General features: G+C 44.6%; 1 protein-coding gene across 2 annotated transcripts in view; it reads left to right on the forward strand.

The window, feature by feature from the left end:
* The window catches only part of mgaa (MAX dimerization protein MGA a), a 28,702-nt gene extending 7,638 nt beyond the window's left edge, over window positions 1-21,064 (forward strand). For both annotated transcript variants that reach the window (XM_088925986.1, XM_088925987.1), the window contains exons 6-24: window positions 13-147; window positions 907-1,014; window positions 2,440-3,131; window positions 3,998-4,346; window positions 4,812-5,005; window positions 5,612-5,749; window positions 6,252-6,291; window positions 6,515-7,059; window positions 7,309-7,642; window positions 9,113-9,427; window positions 9,552-10,885; window positions 11,008-11,129; window positions 13,091-13,139; window positions 13,274-13,456; window positions 14,458-14,569; window positions 14,799-15,026; window positions 15,629-15,826; window positions 16,072-16,206; window positions 16,315-21,064. In XM_088925986.1, the coding sequence (XP_088782112.1) occupies window positions 13-147; window positions 907-1,014; window positions 2,440-3,131; window positions 3,998-4,346; window positions 4,812-5,005; window positions 5,612-5,749; window positions 6,252-6,291; window positions 6,515-7,059; window positions 7,309-7,642; window positions 9,113-9,427; window positions 9,552-10,885; window positions 11,008-11,129; window positions 13,091-13,139; window positions 13,274-13,456; window positions 14,458-14,569; window positions 14,799-15,026; window positions 15,629-15,826; window positions 16,072-16,206; window positions 16,315-17,414 (6,311 nt within the window). In that variant the 3' untranslated portion in view covers window positions 17,415-21,064. The remainder of the gene's footprint in view (window positions 1-12; window positions 148-906; window positions 1,015-2,439; window positions 3,132-3,997; window positions 4,347-4,811; window positions 5,006-5,611; window positions 5,750-6,251; window positions 6,292-6,514; window positions 7,060-7,308; window positions 7,643-9,112; window positions 9,428-9,551; window positions 10,886-11,007; window positions 11,130-13,090; window positions 13,140-13,273; window positions 13,457-14,457; window positions 14,570-14,798; window positions 15,027-15,628; window positions 15,827-16,071; window positions 16,207-16,314) is intronic.
* Window positions 21,065-21,280: the final 216 nt, after the last annotated feature.

Consider the following 21,280-nt stretch of genomic DNA (forward strand, 5'->3'; position numbering starts at 1 on the left):
GTTTTTTTGCAGTTGGGCTCAAGCTGAACTTTGTGGATCCCAGTCTGGCCATTGACTTGAAGTATCTGGGTGTGCGATTGCCTCTGCCGCCCCCAGTACCGTGTGCTGGAACAGATGGGAACCCAGCTGCCCAGACATCATCTCCTGGTCAGTCACTGCACCTGCTGTGGCAAATCACACACTGTGCATAGCGTTTTTGGTCATGATTTGTTTCTTGACGTCCCTTGGAACTTGACTAAGACCCGAATCTGTGTCCTGATGAAAAGGCCCAAGCTGCTTCTCACTTCACGTCCCAGATGCTGAGTGCTTTGCCTTCTTAATTCCTCAGGCAGTTTACGGGTGACGCTGATCACTCAGTCCGGATCCCCTTTACAGCATGAATTTCAGTCCTGAAGCCGATCGATATGTTTCTGTTTATTTGTGATAATATAACCCAGATACATGTCTGTGTGGTTACATGAATGAATTTTGCAGCAGTGTTCTTTTCAACAGGACAGAGCTATTGCATTGTTTAGTAATCGCCACCATAACCTTCAAAATGTGGTTGATAACACTACACTGTGTAATCGGAGGTCAGCGCATAACTTTGGAGATGTAGTGAGAAAGCTGAGAAAGCTTTTGCTTTGAAAAGCTAAATTGCTTTTTAAACATGGGTATATCATAAAATAATCACCAGAGACAAAAAAACATTACTAGTTTGATAAATTTAGTCAGCAAGGTTTGCGAAACGTTAGCAATATTGCATGGCTAGTTGCCACCTACCATATATTTTTGCTCAGTGATTCAAAAAGAAATCATGTATGTGATGTAGATCTGTTCTTTAATTGAAGTTATTACTTCATACTAATGTGCTCACCTTTGATCTTTTTGTTATCCTGGTTTTTAAGTATGATTTATTCTTTGCAGATGTCCCTTTCATCTCCAGGACAGGTAAAACAAATGATTTCACTAAGATAAAAGGATGGAGAGAGAAGTTTAATGTGAATTCAGAGGCTTCATCATCAAGGACTGAGGGTAAGAGTGGGATCTACAGTATAGCCATGATCTTTCAGGGTTGTTGCTGGCTTGCTACTGCAGCTCTAGTCTACAGAAATGTGGGCTTGCACTTAGAATTTGTTGGACTGTTTTAAGCATTATTCACTTATAAAAACAGATTGTAATCAACTGATGAGCTTTGATTAGAATCTTACATTGTTAAATAAGAAGATGGCTCTTTCAGACTGTCTGTTTTAGTGCAGGACCCGAGTGGAGATTTCTTTTGAATAAGAACTCACTGAATTACCTGCCCCTGCTTTCAATATATTTGCAGACTTATACTACAGCTGTTGTTAATGTAGACAAGTTGATGAACCACAGTATGTGTTTTTTGCAAAGACCTGGAGATCAATCTGCAGCTGAAGAAGGAAATTTGGATTTCTTTTGGGTTAATGGACAATGGAACAACACTACATATTAATCATCTGCAGTGTTTTAGAAATCTGGTTAATGCTTCAAAAAACACATTATTTCTTCAGTGAAAGCCTTTGGGATCCACATCTGAGGCCCAGTTGAATGGCGCCTCCTTAATCAGACAGAAGAGAGTTCTTGACTTTAAAGTACTGGTCAACTGATAAAGCCTCCCATGTATGGAGAATTAGCAGGACCCTCTCTCTGCAAGCATGTTGGCCAGCCCTCTCCTACTGTGATCAGTGTGAGCTTGACAGAAATGTGTTCCTCTACAATTCCAGCTTCTGCTTAGTTGCATAAAAGTGCAACTGCAGAATGTGAGGGAGGTTTTAGCCCAAATGAACTTAGTTGTCCAGCCACCTCAAGGACCCTTATGAGTACGGGATCTGCCCTTCACCTTATAAAAGTACATGGTACTCCACCTGCTCGATTGGAGTTCGGTCATGTGTGGTTCAGAAGCTCATGCTGAATCAAGGTGAAAGGGCTTTAATGGCTCCCTCGGCCATCTGTGGCAAACCAGGCCCTGTCGTAAATACGGTGATTCATCATGACTGAGCTGGGATTTTGGGTTATTTGCAAGAATCGATAAGGCACAATGAACTGCAACACTGACACTGGATATGTACAGACTTATATACACATAAGTGTACAGACGGACCACAGAAGTAGATTTTCTGTGTTGTCTTAGATGTTGTCTATTTTTAGGATTGTTGTTGTAGGTAAATGATCATTAGCAGAAATTTGTCAGTTTGTGAGTTGTAGGGTTCTTGCTAGGAATGCCCAAGTGCTTACTCGTGTTTGATCCTTTTCATGTATGAAAATGGTGTACTTTATTCATTAAAGCTGTTTTTGAATAGTTCCTTTACATCCATTTTAAACTGTGTTTGAATGCGCAGTGTATAAAAACAATAGGTGCGCTCTGGCTGTACAATATTAACCTCCACACCCTTGAGTATAATTGCCCAGTTAAATGATTATTTTTCCTGTCTGAAGGAAGTGGAGGCTCAGAGGGAGCCCTGAAGAATCGCTCCGCTTTCTGCAGCGACATGCTTGATGAGTACCTGGAGAACGAAGGGAAGCTGATAGACGAGCGAGCTGCCAGCTTCTCGCAGAGCACCACCCTGGCCCCAGTGGCCTACCAGCTGCCCACTAAAAGCACCAGCTACGTCCGAACGTTGGACAGCGTGCTGAAGAAGCAGGCGCCGGCGCTGCCACCCCTCTCTCCGAGCTTCCCCTTCAAAGCTTTCTCCACTCCGAAGAGACCCAAAGCAGCGCCTAAGCAGAAGGCCTCCCCCAAGCCCACCGCGTCCTCGGCAGTCAAAGCCAAGCCAGGGGCGGCGTCAGCGAAGCGGCCCCCCTCGCACAGCGCCAAGCAGAAAACGCTTCCTTCCTACAGCGCCGGGAAACCGGCCGCAAAGACCAAGTCGGCGCCCATCTTCTACTGCCCGGCCTCCTCGGCGCCCCTGGAACCGGGCCAGGAGCAGCTTGTTTCCGAGAGGCTGCTCCTCAAGCAGGAGGCCAGCGGGCGGCCAGTGACGGCCGCTAGCAGCCGGGTGGCCGGCCTGTCCAAGTCGCTGGCCAGGCTGATGGACCTGGAGGATGGGGCGCTGTGGGAGGGCAAGGGCCGTACCTACGTCACGGAGGAGAGGGCGGAGGTCGCCCTGGCTTCGCTGCTGACGGCTCAGGTATTCCCCAGTTGCGTCCCAAGATGGGCGTCCTTGAGCCCTGCGGCTGAACAGTTCAAAACTCATGCTTTTGCAGATGAAGCCTTCATTTTGTTCACTTCTAGGATGTATTCATGTTTTTGGTTTTGGTTCATACTGTCTGAAACTCAATTTAATTGGCGAAAAACTTGCACTGGAGGTTGGCACCAGTATAATCTGCAGACGCAGTCAGCTCCACCTTCCCCCAAGTTTGGTGTTTAAAAAATTAAAAAAATAATTGTATTCATTTGGCCACTGTGCAGACAGGACCCTCCGATATCAGGGATGCAAAAAAGTTTTTAAAAAAAGAATCGTGCTGGACCCAAAATTGCATTTCTTAATGGGAGCTGCAATTTAAGAAATGTGTAGTGAAAAAAGTACTTAAAATTTCCACTATCAAAAAGGCAGAAATCCGAGGAGGTGAACATTGGAGCTCTGGTGTCTTCGTCAGGGCAATAAACCTGCTTCATATTACAGGTTCTTTCTTTCAGTGTTGAAGTATTGGATATTTTTAAAAATATTTCAGGGCTGAAAACGTTTTTCTTATTTAGCATCACTTAAGTTGTTTCCACGTTTCAGTCATGGCATGTGTGCCCCTAACATACAGCAACATACCTCACGTCCATGAAGATTAAGTGCTGCCTACCTGTGTGAAAGAGCAGACATCTTGTGGAGCAGCTGGCTGTATCAGCAGGTGGGGTCAGTCCCTATGTAGTGTGGAGGTGTAACTTGCGTTTTTAAGTTCTCGGGGGAAAGAAGAGGGACACACAGCTTGAGCGCCCTCTCTGCATTGATTTGATTTTTAAAAAGCCAGCATGTGTAAGCGTCGGTGTGGCCCGTCTCCACAGGGTTCCCTGAAGGGCAGGCCCGTCGGCAGGATCATCAAGCGCCGAGCCCCGCCCTGCCTGAACGACTTCTGCCGGCTGGGATGCCTGTGCGCCAGCCTGGCCCAGGAGCGCCGCCTGCCCACTCACTGCCGCAAGCCCGAGTGCATGTTTGGGTGCACGTGCCTGAAACGCAAGGTGGTCCTGGTGAAGACCTCGCCGAAGAGGAAGAAGACCACGAAGGCCCCGGATCCCGAGGACCTCATCTTCTACAAAGCCCTGGGAGAGGAAGAGGAGGAGGAGGAAGGGGAGGAGGAGGAAGAGGGCATGCCACTGAAGGCCAAGAAAAAGAAGAGGAGGAAGATTGAATACAGTAAGTCGGCTGTGCTGCGGGGGGGGGCTCAACTCGGCTCGGGGATTAACCAGAACAGGCAAGGCCTTGTAAAAGTAGTTCAAGTGGGCAGCTATGTCAGCATGTGTAGGCTGCAAAGGAACAAGTAAAAGTTTATTCCATGCTGAAAAGAACAGAAAGAAGACACAACGTTTTGGCGGTGGAACCTTCTTCAGGTGTGTCAGGTGTCACACACCAGAAAAAGGCTCCACAGCCAAAATGTTGTGTCTTTTCAGCATGGAATAAACCTTTACTTGTTCCTTTGAAGGCTGTGTGAATACAGGGGGCCCTTGTGCTGAGGGCTCTGCGGCCTTTACCAGTTCTCTGTAAAAAATAAAACTTCAGTTTAGCAAAATAGATCTTCCTTGTTCTTTGCCCTAAACGAACAACATGAATCCGTTGCTGAAATGCCATGCAGTTATTGAACCTTCTTCTTTCGAACCGCAGCAATTTCTGAGCCCGAACCCGAATCGGAGCCAGCGGCCCGCGTATACACCTTGTGGAACCGGAAGGAGGGGGAGATCGACCCAGAGCCGCTCTTCATCCCTCCACCTTCAGCCTGCTACAGTCAGCCCTCTTCCTCAGGCTTCCCCAGAGTCTCGGGCAGCACGAAGAGCTACATCCCCAAAGCTCACCCAGTGGTAAGATCCCCAGAGCTTTTTCAAAAAACGGAATGAAGTACTCGTAGAAATGGTTGATGATTAGAGATTATACATATTTTAAAACATAGCCAGCTTTGTGCACGTTTTGTTGTTTTCTTGTCCCATATGTTTGTTTGTTTTTTGGTAAATTTCATATTGCTTAGTAACTCAGAATTTCGTATTAACTCATGTTTGGATTCTTGGGTGGTTTATTATTGAAACATTTAACAAACCATTTTTTACGTTTGAGTCTTATAAAAAGCACATGCAAAAGCTTTAGCCGACGAGTGTTTTTCTTTACAAAAACACTGGTAAATGATTCCTTTGGACTGCAGGAAGTTCTCCACAATGAGATAGAAAGCAATTTAAAAAAATACACAAAAGAAATGTTACTGCTAGTTTCTGTTGTGATCAAGCCTTTTTTTTTTTTAAGAGATCCTCAATCAGGAAAAGATTAAAAAGTGGAATCATCTGAAAGCTGTTCTGTACTTGCCCCATATATCTCAGCGTCCGGCTTCTTTTTGCTGTCGTTGCGAATGATCATTTAGTGCCTTCTGGCCGCTGGCGCCTGGCGCTGTGGATCACGTCCTTGTCTCCTGTTCCCAGGTGACGGAGGAGGAGAAGGACCCAGTGTACCTGTACTTCGAGAGCATGATGACCTGTGCCCGGGTGCGCCACTACGCCCACAAGCGCGCTCAGAGCCAGCCCCTCTGTGCTTGCCGGTCCGTGCTCTGCAGCGGGAGGGTAAGACACCGGATAACCCCCCTGCTCACTGATGAAGGCCGCCGTCTCGCGCAAAGATAAAAGCAGCCGTGTCATAACGCCTAGTGATCCTGCAGGATAATGGCTCCCGAATATTAAAAAAACACAATTGCAATACTTAATTAAAAAAGGAAATTGCAAAATGAACCCAGGGTCAAAAAGTTTGATTTGTATATTAAAGCGTAGTCAAAGCAGTAATAAAGATTAACATTTTTTTAGATCTCAAAGCAGGAGTTCTTTTAGTGAAAAACACCACCTTATGTCTTACAAACATTAACTCGCTTTCATTTTTTTTCCATCTTCGTAAGAATGCTAGAGTCAGAATGTTTAGGAATAATTTTTGCCTGTTGTTCAGAAGGAAATACAGGGTACTATTCAGCGAAGCTATCTGTGGCACTAAAATTATTTTGAACAACATGCAATATTTCATATGAGTCCAGCAGAATTTAAGTTATGATTGTTCTAAACTTTTGACTCTTTGCAGGAAGATGATCCGTACCACAGATTTATGGACTCAAAGACTGGTAAGCCCTGTGATTCTCTTTGTTAGCCTCCTTCTATCTGGGTAAAAAAAGAAAGTGGGGGACTAGTGAAGGATGTTTACAAACACAGAAGGTGAAAAGAGCACATAGGCCTGTCAGCTAAACTTTTACCTTTGTTACCGAAGTCATCTTTCGGGGGCATAATGGTTAATGGTCAGTTGGTGTCATTCTACAGAGTGTCTCGTTCTATGATTTAACCCAACAGACGGGAAGCCTGGGATATTGAGAGCAGACACCCAGGTATCTGCCCCTACCACACCCCAGAAGATCCAGTCCCGCATGCTGACTCCATCTGAGCCCACTAGGATGCTGGAGATCGTCTCGGAATGCAACTGGGAGCAGGAGCGCGACCGCATCCTGAGGACAGTGTCCCAGCACATGGCCCAGAATAACCTGGCCCAGTCCTTCAAGGTGGACCGCTACCTCATCGAGCAGGTGAGCCAGAGCCACAAGAAGGAGGGGTCCGGCTCCGTCATCACGTCCACGATCCGCATCTCCCTGCCTACTGCCGGTGCTGAAGGAGCGCCGCTGAAGGAGGAGCAGGCAGAGGGGAGCGCCAGGAAGAAGGAGCTGGAGGTGGTCGAGATGCCCAGTGGAGGCGCTTCGACGTGTGCAGCCAAAAAGCTGCGGAAAATGAAGGACAAACTGTCGAGAGGGAAGGCCTTGCCCTTCTACACGGGAGTCTCCCCAGCAGGTATCCTGACAGCAAACAAGAAACAGCCAGGCAGCCCACAGCAGGGCCTCATCAAGGTGAGAGCGTGAGCATACATACTGCTTATTTCATGAAACGGAGGGTTTTTTTTGCACGGGATGTGAGATTTGGACAAATTTGTTTTGGACGAGAGACGTGCTGATAGCTGTTGCACATTTGCCTTGCCTTGCAAAAGGCAGTACGCTGTGGTGGATTTCCTGTGCTAGAAATTGATCCTTCACGTTTTATTAAAAAAGTGTTTTCTGATTGCCACTGTTCATGTAAGCTGCTCTTCCCCAATGCTGCAGGTCAATGGCAAATCGTACCCACAAGCCAAACTACTGCTGGGCCAGATGGGAGCATTGCACCCAGCCAACAGACTAGCAGCTTACATCACTGGCAGACTTCGTCCCAGTGCCCTGGAAGCATCGAGTACGGCCCTGCTCAAGCAGTCCAAGGGACTGCCCTCGGGGGAGGGATTGGACACAGGCCTGACTGTGGATGGCACGAACGAAGCCAGAGGATCCCAGCAGCCTTCCCTCTCTGCAGCCTCCTCCACTGCCTGCTCCAGCACCACCACGGTCTCTCTGAGTAGTGGCTCTGCCTCTCCAGGCATCACCACTGTCACGCAGAAGCCGTCAGGTAAGAGGCCCTGACCCACCCTTCCCTCTCCTGATCTGCTTTCGCGCGTGATTTCACGTTTGCGGGTAAATTGTGCTCCGCCATTTGGTGCAGGTGTTGCTGTGCAGTTAATCCGCAGTGAACAGGACTGAAAATAAAACACGTTCTACGTTAAAAACCACTCTTGTGTTCCTAATATGATATGCTGTACAGACTTCCACTCCAGGGGACCATGCTACAACTGCTGTGCACTTTCTCAGTAGCTGATTTTCCATGTACGCGACGCATTCTTTCCTCATGTATTCAGAGGTTACATTTTTTTTAAGTCTTCTAACTTCACTGCGATTGAAAAACCTACTTTATTCCTCAATTGTGCCCTCAATCTGTTCCCTTATGCAGTACCCAAGCCCACAGTTGGGAAGGTCTTCACCCAGTTTGTGGTCAACAGGATCAGCTCCCTGCAGCAGAGACTGCCTGGCAGTAGTACTCCTCAGTTGGTCAGCGGCGTGCACAAATTCACCTTGTCGTCTGCGCCCCTGGTGGTGGTCAGCTCGACTCTGCCTGCTCGGACCCCTCGGGCAGAGCAGGTGGCGAGGGCTGGGCCTCCTTCCCCTTCCCCCTCAGTGAATTCTGCCTCCAAGGCAAGCCCTAGGGGGCAGTCTTCTCCCGAGTGCCCTAGTGTTGAGGTGGTCGCTCCAACCAGTAACAGTAGTGCTTCCACTGCCTCCGGCACCTCCGGCACCAGTACGTCCAGTTCTGCCACTGTCATTAAGGTGTCTGCAGCAGGGCCTCAGGGTCTCCCCATCACCTTCCTCTCTCTCTCTCCTAACCTCCGACTGGGTAAGCTGTGTTCCCGCAGCCCACTGTGCTCAAGCCGCTCTGTGTCTGTGGTCTGTTCAGCTTTCCAAATCGCCATCTTGTCCCCACGCACCACCAATCCAAATGAGGTGCAGCAGCACGTTTCTTCCATCCGGTGGGCTTGCCCGTGTACCTGTTGCAGTTCCGGGTATCGTGATTTGTCTTGTGGTTCCATGATCCTTCATTTCCAGCCCAGCTTGCATTCGAATCCCGAGTGCCAGCTGCAGCTCGTGCATTTCATTGTGCAGTGTGAGGATATGTGGTTTTGACGTGACATAAATTGCATTGTGCTGCCATGCATTTTAATTTTTAATTTCTTAATATTCTGTTGCTTCTTTGTATTCATTATTACGTGCCTTTTGATGTATGATAGGTATAGTTTGGTGTATGGTTTGGTGTCCTTCTTGTTACTCTAGTATACTGCTAAAGTTTAGATGAATCGGTGCTATAAATCGCACACTGTGCTAAGCTTTTCTAGGTCAGCACAAACGAGATCAGCTCTGATGTTTTGCGTACTTTGGATTTTGCCAAGATACTTGCACTCATTTCAGTGACAGTACCGTTTTTGACACTACGAGATTCTCTCTTCACGGTCTCGAGAGTTTGACCGCCACTGTTGTGATGTTTTTTCAGAGGAGACCCCACAGTCCACCGCCCCGGCGATGAGCGTCCCAAGTGGAGGCAGCCCCACTGGTGGCGTGAACCCCACAAATCGACGCCCTGGCACCCGCCTGCTCCTCATCCCAGTCCAGCCCTCCTCCCCAGCAGTACGCCCGGCCACGCCCTCGCTGGGCCCCCAGCTGTCTCCAGGTCAGAGGATGGTGCTGCAGCCAGTCCGCAGCTCCACCGGCACCACGCTGTTCCGCCACCCCAACGGACAGCTCATTCAGCTGGTCCCTCTCAGCCAGCTCCGCACAGTCCAGCCCAACGTGCTCATCCGCAACCCAGGTGAGGTTACCTCTTTTGCTGCTCACCTTGTTACTGACTCATTTTCTCATGGTAGTTTAAGTCAGATGTTTCTTTACCCTTGACTGTTGTCCTAGAAGCTAAAAACGTCTTATTTGCTTTGTAGGTTCTGTGATCCGTTTACCGGCCCCTCCACATCCCCCTCCGGACTCCACTACGTCCCCTGCTGCTGCTGGTGCTAAGTCTCCTGTGTGCAGCACTGCAGTCCTCGCTGGGCTTTCCCCGAGCACCTCGGCAACTTCTCCCACCTCAGGGTCAAAGGCATCTGCTGCAGCAGGGTCTGCACCATCCGCCTCAGGAAGCGTCTCTCAGGCTGCGAAGACGGGGATGGTCCCCAGCATAATGGGACACACAGAAACCTACACCCTCAGAATCTCTCCTGCCACTGGGACTAAGCTGTCAGTTCAGGGACCAGAATCTAAGCTCATCACCTATAGCTCGGGTGGTCAGCTCCCTGGCTCTCAGGCTAGTGTGCTTCCCATCCAGAGCGGTGGCTTCACTTTGCTTCAGATCCCAAAAACCACCGCTACTTCCGCAGCCAAGCCCAGTTCAGAACTTGTGCAGCCGGTCTTGCTAGAAGTACAGAAGCAGGTTCCAAAGGCAAAGGGTTCCCCTAAAGCTCCCCAGGAACACGCTCCTGCACACGCAGAGGTCGTTCTCCAGCAGGGAAAGGTGAAGGAAGCTCAAAAAGCTTCTGATCCTGCAAAAACCCAGCAAAAGGAAGAAAGTCCTGAACACTCTGAGGCTGAGGACACAGATGCGTCGCTACAGGATGTAACGCCAGCAGGCATCGTTTCCTCTGATCATTCATACACCAGTGGGCGGGACCCTGTTGAGTTAAAAAGCAGTGATCCTGACCATTCCTACACATCTGGCCAGATGCAGGACTCTGAAGCACTTCTGGATGGAAGTTTGCCAAAACCGCAGAGTGAGACTGACCCCAAGCTTGGTGTAACAAACCACAAACCCAGTAAGACTGTACTGGAATCTGGTCAATCTGCTCCCATCGCCGTTCTCAGTGGCGGCTCAAAGTCTTCAGTATCATGTGTTAAGGACTCGCTGGCAAAAAATTCTTCTGGCGAAACTTGTGCAGAGTCCTGTACTTCTAAACAGTCTCTACCTCGTACATTTTCTAAAGAAGACGTGAGCTTGGGGAAATCTGGTGAGACGCGACCTGGTAGGCCAGCATCTGAGGAGGAGGGCTCAGAAAGTCCGAGTTGCACTGAACCATGTACTCATCCTTCTGTGGACACTAAAGACTGGACTCGCACCAAGAGTGGTGAGAGCTTCAGAGTGGACATTAAAGAAGAGGTACGAAACCTGGAGGAAGGGGAGGTGGAGGGAGTGGAGGGTGAACAAACAGGCGATTCTGAGGTTGATGTGGAAGAAGAAGATGAGAGCGAGGAAGATAGTGAGGAAGAGGATAATGAGCCTGCCAGTGTAAGCGAAACAATACCTGTCCTTATATTTGCATAGATGATGTGTATCGCCGGTATATGTTAAGTTCAAACAGTGTGGTGCTGATCTCCCTGTGACACAAACTTTTCTTTTTCCTCCAACAGGAGGAGTCTGACCTGAGTGAGGAAGATGAAGCCATCGATATCGAGACGGTTGAGGAGCTTTCCGAGAAGATCAATATTGCTCGGCTGAAGGCCGTGGCTGTCCAGATGAAGCTTGATAAAGTGTAAGGATGGAGATGGAGACTCTTCGAATTCCAAAATGACTTTACTTCTGTTTTATGTTTTTGTTTGGAAATATGTTAACAGGTTTGGTGAACTGCAGGTTTCGAATATCCTGCGTGACAGTGAGATGCATGCAAGTTAATCCTTGTTCTCTTCTCAGGATTTAGGTTCAGCTGTAAGGATATACTGTATTGAAACCGGGTATTTGGAGAAAAATGACACCAGTCTATTTTAAAACTTAAAAAGAGATGTTTGCTAGGACAACTTTGAGCTGCTTGTTTTCTATTCATGAAAAGACCTATGTGATTAATATAAAGACAAAACTACTTCCATTATATACAGTGGTGTGAAAAAGTGTTTGTCCCCTTCCTGATTTCTTATTTTTTTGCATGTTTGTCACACTGAAATTTTTCAGATCATCAAACAAATTGAAATATTAGACAAAGATAACACAAGTAAACACAAAATGCAGTTTTTAAATGAAGGTTTTTATTATTAAGGGATAAAAAAATCCAAACCTACATGGCCCTGTGTGAAAAAGTGATTTCCCCCCCTGTTAAAACATAAATCAACTGTGGTTTATCACATCTTTGGAAAGCTCAGTTCAATTTCTCTAGCCACACCCATTCCTGATTACTGCCATACCTGTTCTCAATCAAGAAATCACTTAAATAGGACCTGCCTGACAAAGTGAAGTAGACCAAAAGATCCTCAAAAGCTAGACATCATGCTGCGATCCAAAGAAATTCAGGAACAAATGAGAAACAGAGTAATTGAGATTTATCAGTCTGGAAAAGGTTATAAAGCCATTTCTAAAGCTTTGGGACTCCAGCGAACCACAGTGAGAGCCATTATCCACAAATGGCGAAAACATGGAACAGTGGTGAACCTTCCCAGGAGTGGCCGGCCGACCAAAATTACCCCAAGAGCGCAGCGACGACTCATCCAAGAGATCAGAAAAAAACCCACAACAACATCCAAAGAACTGCAGGCAGTTAAGGTCAGTGTTCATGACTCCACCATAAGAAAGAGACTGGGCAAAAATGGCCTGCATGGCAGAGTTCCAAGATGAAAACCACTGCTGAGCAAAAAGAACATAAAGGCTCGTCTCAGTTTTGCCAGAAAACATCTTGATGATCCCCAAGACTTTTGGGAAAATACTCTGTGGACTGATGAGACAAAAGTTGAACTTTTTGGAAGGTGTGTGTCCCATTACATCTGGCGTAAAAGTAACACAGCATTTCAGAAAAGGAACATCATACCAACAGTAAAATATGGTGGTGGTACTGTGATGGTCTGGGGCTGTTTTGCTGCTTCAGGACCTGGAAGACTTGCTGTGGTAAATGGAACCATGAATTCTGCTGTCCACCAAAAAATCCTGAAGGAGAATGTCCGGCCATCTGTTCGTGACCTCAAGCTGAAGCGCACTTGGGTTCTGCAGCAGGACAATGATCCAAAACACACCAGCAAGTCTACCTCTGAATGGCTTAAGAAAAACAAAATGAAGACTTTGGAGTGGCCTAGTCAAAGTCCTGACCTGAATCCGATTGAGATGTTGTGGCATGACCTTAAAAAAGCGGTTAAGGCTCGAAAACCCTCCAATGTGGCTGAATTACAACACTTCTGCAAAGATGAGTGGGCCAAAATTCCTCCACTGCGCTGTAAAAGACTCATTGCCAGTTATCGCAAACGCTTGATTGCAGTTGTTGCTGCTAAGGGTGGCCCAACCAGTTATTAGGTTTAGGGGGCAATCACTTTTTCACACAGGGCCATGTAGGTTTGGATTTTTTTCCCCTTAATAATAAAACTGCATTTTGTGTTTACTTGTGTTATCTTTGTCTAATATTTCAATTTGTTTGATGATCTGAAACATTTCAGTGTGACAAACATGCAAAAAAATAAGAAATCGGGAAGGGGGCAAACACTTTTTCACAATGTAAACATTGCCAAAACTGTTTCACAGACGGAGCATTCATGAAGCGAAGAAGAAAGCTTCTGGAATGAAACCAAAGGTATGCCGTTTTTTGTTTTTAAACGACTTTTTACAGTTAAAGGCTTAATGAATTTGGGGTTTATTTCTAAGATACAATTATGGCGAAGCAAAAATCCAAAGTGAACATTCTCTTGGCGTTTTAATTTGGCTCAGCTGAAGCTCCAGCCTGGCGGCAGAGAGGAAGACGAGGTGGGAAGTGCCTCCTCACTGCGGATCAACCACACGGTCAACGAGCGCCGACGGCGCAGCGAACTGAGGGAGCTCTTCGATAACATGAAGAAAGTGCTGGGGCTGGAAAACCTGCCCAAGGCATCCAAGTTTTACATCCTCCGGCAGGTAAGAGAGTCAACTTTGCGTTTCTAATCCCTGCACCTTGATTGTCCGTGCCCACAATTCTAATATTTACTAATACCCAAGATTTGCGATTACTCCAGATTTTGTGCCATACCCTTGTCTTTCTAAACATTCTCAAAATAAGTAAAATAATATAATATAGTACACTCTCTCCCCAGGTTACACAAGATTCAACTTATGTTAATTCGACTTTATGTAAAAACCTCCCAAGAGTACTATTAAAACATTTTCATGTTATGGGGGGGTTGTGTTAGATAAGTAAAGAGCAAGTAGTGACGCGAGTTCCTTCCATCCATGGTGTTTATTTAGAGCATAATAGACTTTCATTTTTTTATCATGCACGTGACTTCATGTATTATCATATACTCATTTTGTTGAACATTTTGAGTATTTTGAGTAATCCGTATTGTGTTCATATCATGGCAGCACCCAAGGGATTCCATTATTTACCATGTATGTTATTTTGTGTTTAACTGCTGAGCAGTACATTTTAAAGTAATAAAATGTTCAGTACATGATTTATACATTTTTTAAAGTTAATTCTTTCACCACTGTCTCATTTATTTTCTATAGTGTGCACTTTTTAAGTTTAAGCTATATGTTTCACCATTAGTGTTAAGAAAGGAGGAAGTCTGTAATGTTCCCTTTTGGTGAGGGATGGGCTGACATACCCAGAACCAGCTCTGTTGGAGAGGGAGGATGAGGAGGACTTCTTACCGACTGACTGCTACCACCTTTGCCACTGAAAGAGGAAGAGCAGGCTGGGTTTTTTGTGGGTCCTGTATTAAAAACTAAAGAAAGGAAAAAGAGGAGCTTCTCAAGATTCCCATACAAAGGGAAAATGTACCTGATTCCATCTAGGCTCCATCTAGCCTCTAGTCACCCTGCCAAAGGGTGGCATGCCAAAGTATTCAGAGACCGAGCTGACACGGCTGTTCCTTTCCTGTTCTTGATAATCCATTGTGCTCCTTTGCCATTTTCAGGCTCTCAATGAGATCCAGGCTCTGGTCGATGAGTCTGATCGGCTGGAAGCACAGAAGAACATGCTGATGCGGAAGAGATCTGTCTTCATCAAAAAGGTTGCCCAGACGTCGGGTAAGTCTGGTATTAATGAGATGTACATTAGAGGTATACCTTAATGTATTTCTGTTTTGTAAGAAATTAAGTATAATCATCCACCATAACTGTCCTCTGAATCCTGTTAATTATTTTTTATGTTGGTGGTACAGTAAAATTAAAATTTGCTTAATAAATAGACATATCTCTTATATATATATATGTTATTTTTCCTCATCCTGAGACTCTGGTTATGTTCTTTCTGCAGGAAAGACGGAGGAATTGATCATCAAGAAGCTGGAGTATATCTGTGCCAAACAGAAATCGCTGGAGACTCAGCGGAAGAAGCTGGCCCAGAGAAACAGCAGCAAGACGGTGACTACACAGCCTCACCCGGAGCCAGCCTTGAGTGTGGGCAGCCTGACCAGTCCCAGCTCACCTGTCAGAAGACCCCTGATCCTGTCCAAGAGGAGGTCATCAGCCCCCCAGCCCACAGGTCAGCTCCGTCACCCACTTTTCGACCCAAGTCAGAAAAGGCGAACACGTGAACTTTCCCATTGTCAGCCAGGGGGAAATTCTCAGTCTGTAACCCCAAATGAGAACAAAACATGGTTACACCCACCCTTAGCTGAAAATTTATGGCACTAGTCACCAAAAAAAACTCCATTTGATCATGTTGTGTCAGAGTAAAATTATACCACATTATTTGGGAGCCATATTGGATTTTTGACAAAGATTTGAGTGATTTGTAATTTAATCTCCAAAACTGGAATTCGGTAATGTTTGAAACTTTATGAGCTGTGCTATGCCGTGCCTATGATAAAATTGCATTCGTGACTGGGTGATGGGTCACGTGGTCTGAGCACCATCATTTTATAAAAAAAGCTTAATCAGCTTCTCTTCCAAAACTGTGAGGCCAAAGAAGAGTCTTTTTTTTTTTTATTGAAATGATTTATGAAAAAACGCAAATGTAATTTTGAAAAGCCTTGTGTGTAGACTGATGACAGTTGGGACTCAAGCCTTTTTTTCCTCAGGTTTTATGAATAAAATGCCGTATGACAGTAGAAAAAGCAATCTCTCCCTGTTCCTGTTCTGTAGGCTTACCCAGCTCAGTGTCGTCTCCACTGGCCAGTCCGTCCTTGAGTGCTGGCAGCAGCACGGTGCCTGCAGAGGGAAGCATTTTAACGTTCAAGGCTCATGCCCCTGCAGCCAGTCCTCTGTCGGGCACCATCCTGCACTCGGACACAAATGCTCTTACTGCTGAAATTGAAGGCGTGCCCATTTCTTCAATCCCTGGTATGCCGTAGCTAGGCTTGAAAGCTAATTGCCGTCTCCTGCTTTTGTTGCACATTAAACCTCACAATAACTGATGGTTTTAAGATATTAATCTTGTTAAAATAACTGGTGTCTTTACTAGGGGATCAATGCTGATCTAAAATTACTACTGTCATTACTACGCCTATATAGAAGTGTAAAATGAAACGGTTTAATGAAAGCCCACAGTTTAGGATTTTAAGAATCTTTTTTCCCCCCCATTTCAGGTGTAGCTTCCGTGACTATTGAGGTCCCTGGAATATCTCTTCCATTTCAGGTGAAAAACTTTCCAGAATTGTCAATTCCCGTCTCCGCACCTAACAAAGACTCCAAACCTGCTCAGGCAAAGGACAACCCAGCAGGTAGTTGTGGAGCAGAGGAGAAGCAGGCATTATTCATTTAATTTATTTTGCAAAGATTTGAATGTTATTTGAAGCTAATAGTGCGTATTTGTATATTTTTATTTGCAGTGAGGGAAGGCTTCAGCATGCCCAAGATCGTCAGTTTCGCCTCACTGGTATCCTCGAGGAAAGCTGCTGACAAAAAGGAGCAGAGAAATCGACGCATTCCAGATGAGCACGGAGCCTCCCAGCCTCTGAGCTCCTCCTTGGATTGTGGTCTGGAGCTCAAAAAGGATCAGGCTCCCTCAGGCACAGCCGAGCAGAGGGATGCCCCAAAGTGTTCATCAGCTCCAGTGTCGCATGAAAGGAAGGAAGAGGGCCTCGACGATGGGGAGATACCAGGAGATTGGGTCATGCCCATCCGCAACACACGGGAGACCGCAGATGACGTGGACGACCCGGAGGAGGGGGAGAAGAGTGGTAGATCAGATGGAAGGAGTGGGCTCTCCCTGGTAGGAGACCTAGCCTCAAGCCAGGAGGACGAAGACGATGACGACGACGAGGATGAGGATTCAGAGGACGAGACTTTGACATCGCTGCTCAACGAGATAGTCTTTCTCAACCAGCAGATGAACAATGACAGCTCTGGGCTGCCTGCTGTCACACAGGCCCGCTTTGCCCACCGCAGCCTGCGGGGGCAGAAGAAGCCAGGGGCAGAGCTGTCAGAGGAGGAGGGCAGCTCCAAGCAAGGGGAGGGTGGGGCTGAACCAGATGAGGACAGTGCTCTCAGCCCCCTCTTCTTACAACTGGACGAGGATCTGCTCAAGTCCAAGGATTTTAGTCACGTCCAGAGCAAACCAAAGTCGGCAAAGGGGGATTTTGTGAAAAGTGTTATTGGATCCGAGCTCTTGGATTCGGTTCCTAAGAGTAACAGGGTGGCCAATGGCTGTGGCCAACAGAGCCCACCCCAGTCTGGCAAGGGGGGCTCCCTCACGCCTCCCCCCTTGCTGCAGATGAAAGCTGGCATTGCCCCTGCAGCGGCAGCCAGCTCCAGAGGCAGCAGTAATGATGGCGAAGTCTCCTGGAGGCCTATGCCCAGGCTGGCTCCCCTTGGACTGAAAACGAGCAGTAACCCTTCTTTGGACAGCTTGTCATTAAGTTCTAAAGCCATGAAATCACTGGCTCCTGTAAATCTAAGTAAAGACGGTTCGCCCCACCCATCCTCATAGTAGTCCTCAATTATGTGCAGAAAAATCAGGGAGAATTATATTGTTGGTTTTTCTTTGAAAGACTTGTTAATTTGTATATATGTATGGAATATATCCAAAAGCACTACCTGATGTGCCTAACAGAGATCCAAAGGAGAGAGGTTTTTGTTTCACGTTTCAAGGGCAGAGTCTTAACCTGCTCTCTTGCACAGTGGGAGAGCTACCCTTGACTGTTCTTACTGTAGGAATAAGGAATATTATTAATACTGTACTTCTGCTTATTCTTCATTTTTTTTGAAGGGTAGTGCAATTGTAAAATATAAAGGATATTGTTTGTTCATAAAGATGCATCACATATTCAAAGATGTAAGATACTTGTAGTTGCTAGAGTTTGAATTAGTTCCATTTTAGCATGTTTGATTAAGTGCTAAATTAATAATTCATGGAAGCCAAGTAAAGGAAAGGTTGGATAGTATCTTGTGCCATCTCTGCATGCATTAATAGTCTCAGTGACTTTGTTCCTAATATTGCAATACATCTCTGGTTTGTTTTTGCACATACACATAGACAGATCCGTTCCCTTTGTGAGTGATATTTCTTAAAGACTCTGTGTCAAGACAGACTGCTTTTACCCTGCTGGACTTCACAGTATCTCACATGCTCTGTGGTTTGTGTAGAGAAGAAGAAATTGGAACATTAATGATAGGAATTAGCTTTACTGCAACACTCAGAACAGCACCAAAGCAAAAACAGGGCAGGGGTGAGAGGACGGGTGCTATTTCTGGCAAGATCTTTTGTTGTTGTGGAGTGTTACTTTATGTTTTCAGCTAGGAGATCATGTAGTTCAAACTAAGATGCTTTCCCACCCACCTAGGACAGAACAAAGATCCTTTTTCACCTTTGGGTCTCTGTGAAAGGGGGGGTGACATCTGGACCACAGATCTCAATCTGTGTTCCAAGTGCCTTGGCTGGTTGGGTGCCCATATATGCATTTCTGATGAGGGAGGTTCTTTGTGTTAAAGTCTCTTCCTTAGCATTTAAAAGTCTTGATTCTCCTATGCAGGTCAGCACTGGAAACCTCCAACCCACCTGCCCAGAACCACGAGTCAAACGCTTAATTGTTTGAAATACCACGTTGATGAAAAACTAGGAAGAATGTGTATCTTTGCACAATGTATTAACTTGGATGATGAATAATACTTGCTTCCAAATTTATATGCCATTGTTGCGGAGAGCAATGTTACAGCACACTATGCCTATTGGAACAGAGTTTGATGTGTTGGCGGAGATTTTTTTTTCTTTTTGTTAAATATTTTCTTAATTTAAAGTTACTCAGTAATGTGTGATAAATAGCCCATAGCTGATAATGGTACTATTGGTGGGACCGGAGCATAAGAGTCATAGAGTCAGGGGGTAGCCTGTGGAGTGAGACTAATACTACTAATATTTTGAAAATTTGTCTCTTATAGCATAAACAGAAAACAATTGAGAGGATAAAAAAACTTATAAGAAGAACTCATTAACTTAAAAAGCAGTCCCTGGTGTATAATTCCATCGTTGACAATGTGTAATGTAGACCTTTTTGCATTTTAATTAACTTATTGACTAGAGTGCCATTTATTTGCACTATATAGACTGACTCACGTTAAAAGCTAATAATGGAGATTAATAGTTTTAGTTTGATTTTCCAAACACTTAATGTAATATGCAATTTTCTTTTCAGTGGTGTTGCTTTGCCATTGAACATTTACAAACTTTTCCACTACAGCCAGATGGTGTAATTCTGTAAAAGTGAAATCACCTGTGCTGTTTTGATCATTTATGTCCAGTGTAATAATAAATAATATAAAATATAAAATATAAAATATAAAATTCTCTGATCTGGTGCAGGTAATCCTAAAGGTGATTTCCCCATTGTTAAGGATTGGTAGGAAAGCCTGATTTGACTTACAGCAAAGTACATCCATTCTCATCTTGATAACATATTTTTCTTGCATTAGGTGATATGTAATGGTTAATGTGCATTTAAGGGGACAAAACTCATGACAAAAGATAGCATTAATATTTATTCCTGTTATGGATTTGTAAAAGTTGGAAAAGCACTTAATATGAATAGCACCCCTTGCTCCAAGACTGCAGTAAAAGCTAATTAAGACCAGATTTAAATGCTGTGCAAGACTCTTGTACTTCATTATCCAAAGTTAATGTCTTAATTATTCCTTTTAAAGACATGACAAGCCATAATACACATGCTCCTAGTTTTTCTTTTAAATAAGTAAATAACGTATCACAGGCTGTGTTAATTTTGTAGGTGGCATGAATATAAGGAATGGTTTACATTTTTCCTTTATAAAAGTACAAAAATGCTTTCCTGGTCTAGTTTTACTTCTCTTTGTAGGTCTACCAATTTGTAAAATATTTATATGCAGTTATCTTTAATTACAAACCTGTAGCTGCTAAGATTCTAGGAATATTGCTTTAGGACGTTTTGAATTAAATTAAGTCTGGTTGATGTTAAGTCTGTTTAATTACACACTCCCTGCCTCATATTAGATGTCATCTTACTGGGTTTGTGGCTTTCATCCAAAGGTTTCAGTCTCCGATGAACGGCCCGTGGTTCCTCAGGTGTTTGAAAACAAAAGTGAAAATGAGTTGGTATTCTTCAACATTAATATGATTTGATAGAAAAATAGTTTTGGAATTCTGCACGATGCTAAAAGTTTAACTCTCTTCATTAGGTAGCAGCTGTGCTCCATTCCTACGTACAAATGCTAGCCATTGGTACAAAAGCACTGTTGGGATTAGATAAACCGCACTTCAGTTAGACGGCTGAGAAAATTTCAGGCTTGATACCCTTCTCAAATAGGACTAGGATTGCTATGTGTTGACATCAATGAAATTTTAAAAAATCACCTTTTTTTAGGAACAGCTGTGAGAAATATCATCTTCAGTAAGGTGGCTGGATCTCTTAAACCTGGGTGTTTTCTTGTTTCAGCAGACTGTTATTTTTAATGTACTCTCCTGTTTTTTTCCCCAACACCTATGTGCAGAGCCCTCATGTGCCTAATGCAAAGCAATTTTTAACAAACTGAAGAAACTGTATGCATATTTTTTAAATCTATCCACAGTATCTGAAATACACCTTGTATTCCTAGCTTTGTCCCAGGAATCTCACCAGTACCTTCCCTGTCGCAAAATAAACCTGTCCACAGTTTACACTAAGTAACCAGAGTAACCACTTATGTAGTGAGTAAATATGTAAATATTAAATTAAAAAAAAACTTTGTGCAAAAGTTTAACAGTGAGTGATGATATGAAGTCATTAAGCACTGTTGTCTTCAAGAAGGAAAGTTAAGTTGTATCTGTAGAATTTGCAACAATCTTTTTTGTTGAATCTGGTATCCCAAATGTCTACAGATGATTTATAACCAATGAAATACTGAAATCCCTGCTGTTCTCTGTATTTTCCTTGTTGAAGAAAAATGTAAATATTGTGATTATTTTTTATGCTTTTTTGGGAAAATCTAGGCAGTTTGCACTGTATATGTAGGCAGTTTTTGTAAGGACAAAGACACTATTTTTATAAAGATCTGTACTACTCAAAACATTGATGTCTCCAGAGTTTAAATAAGGGAGAGGCGGCCTTTAAATAAATTGTAACTATAGATGAATTTGTGTTGCATTTTTTTATTTATCCTGTTTTCCACCACTTTTTTCAGATATTGAATCTGTGTTTATTTTCAGAAGCCCACATAACAATAGTAGATATAGAAAACACCCAATTTATTTAAAATACCCACTTGTTTTTGTTATATCCACTTAGTGTGGAATTGCCAATTGTGTATGATTCACATCTCCCAGATGTGAACATCATGAGCACACACAGG

Source organism: Atractosteus spatula, chromosome 9 (genome assembly GCF_055471065.1).
Source record: "Atractosteus spatula isolate fAtrSpa1 chromosome 9, fAtrSpa1.hap1, whole genome shotgun sequence".
Taxonomy (NCBI): Eukaryota; Metazoa; Chordata; class Actinopteri; order Semionotiformes; family Lepisosteidae; genus Atractosteus; species Atractosteus spatula.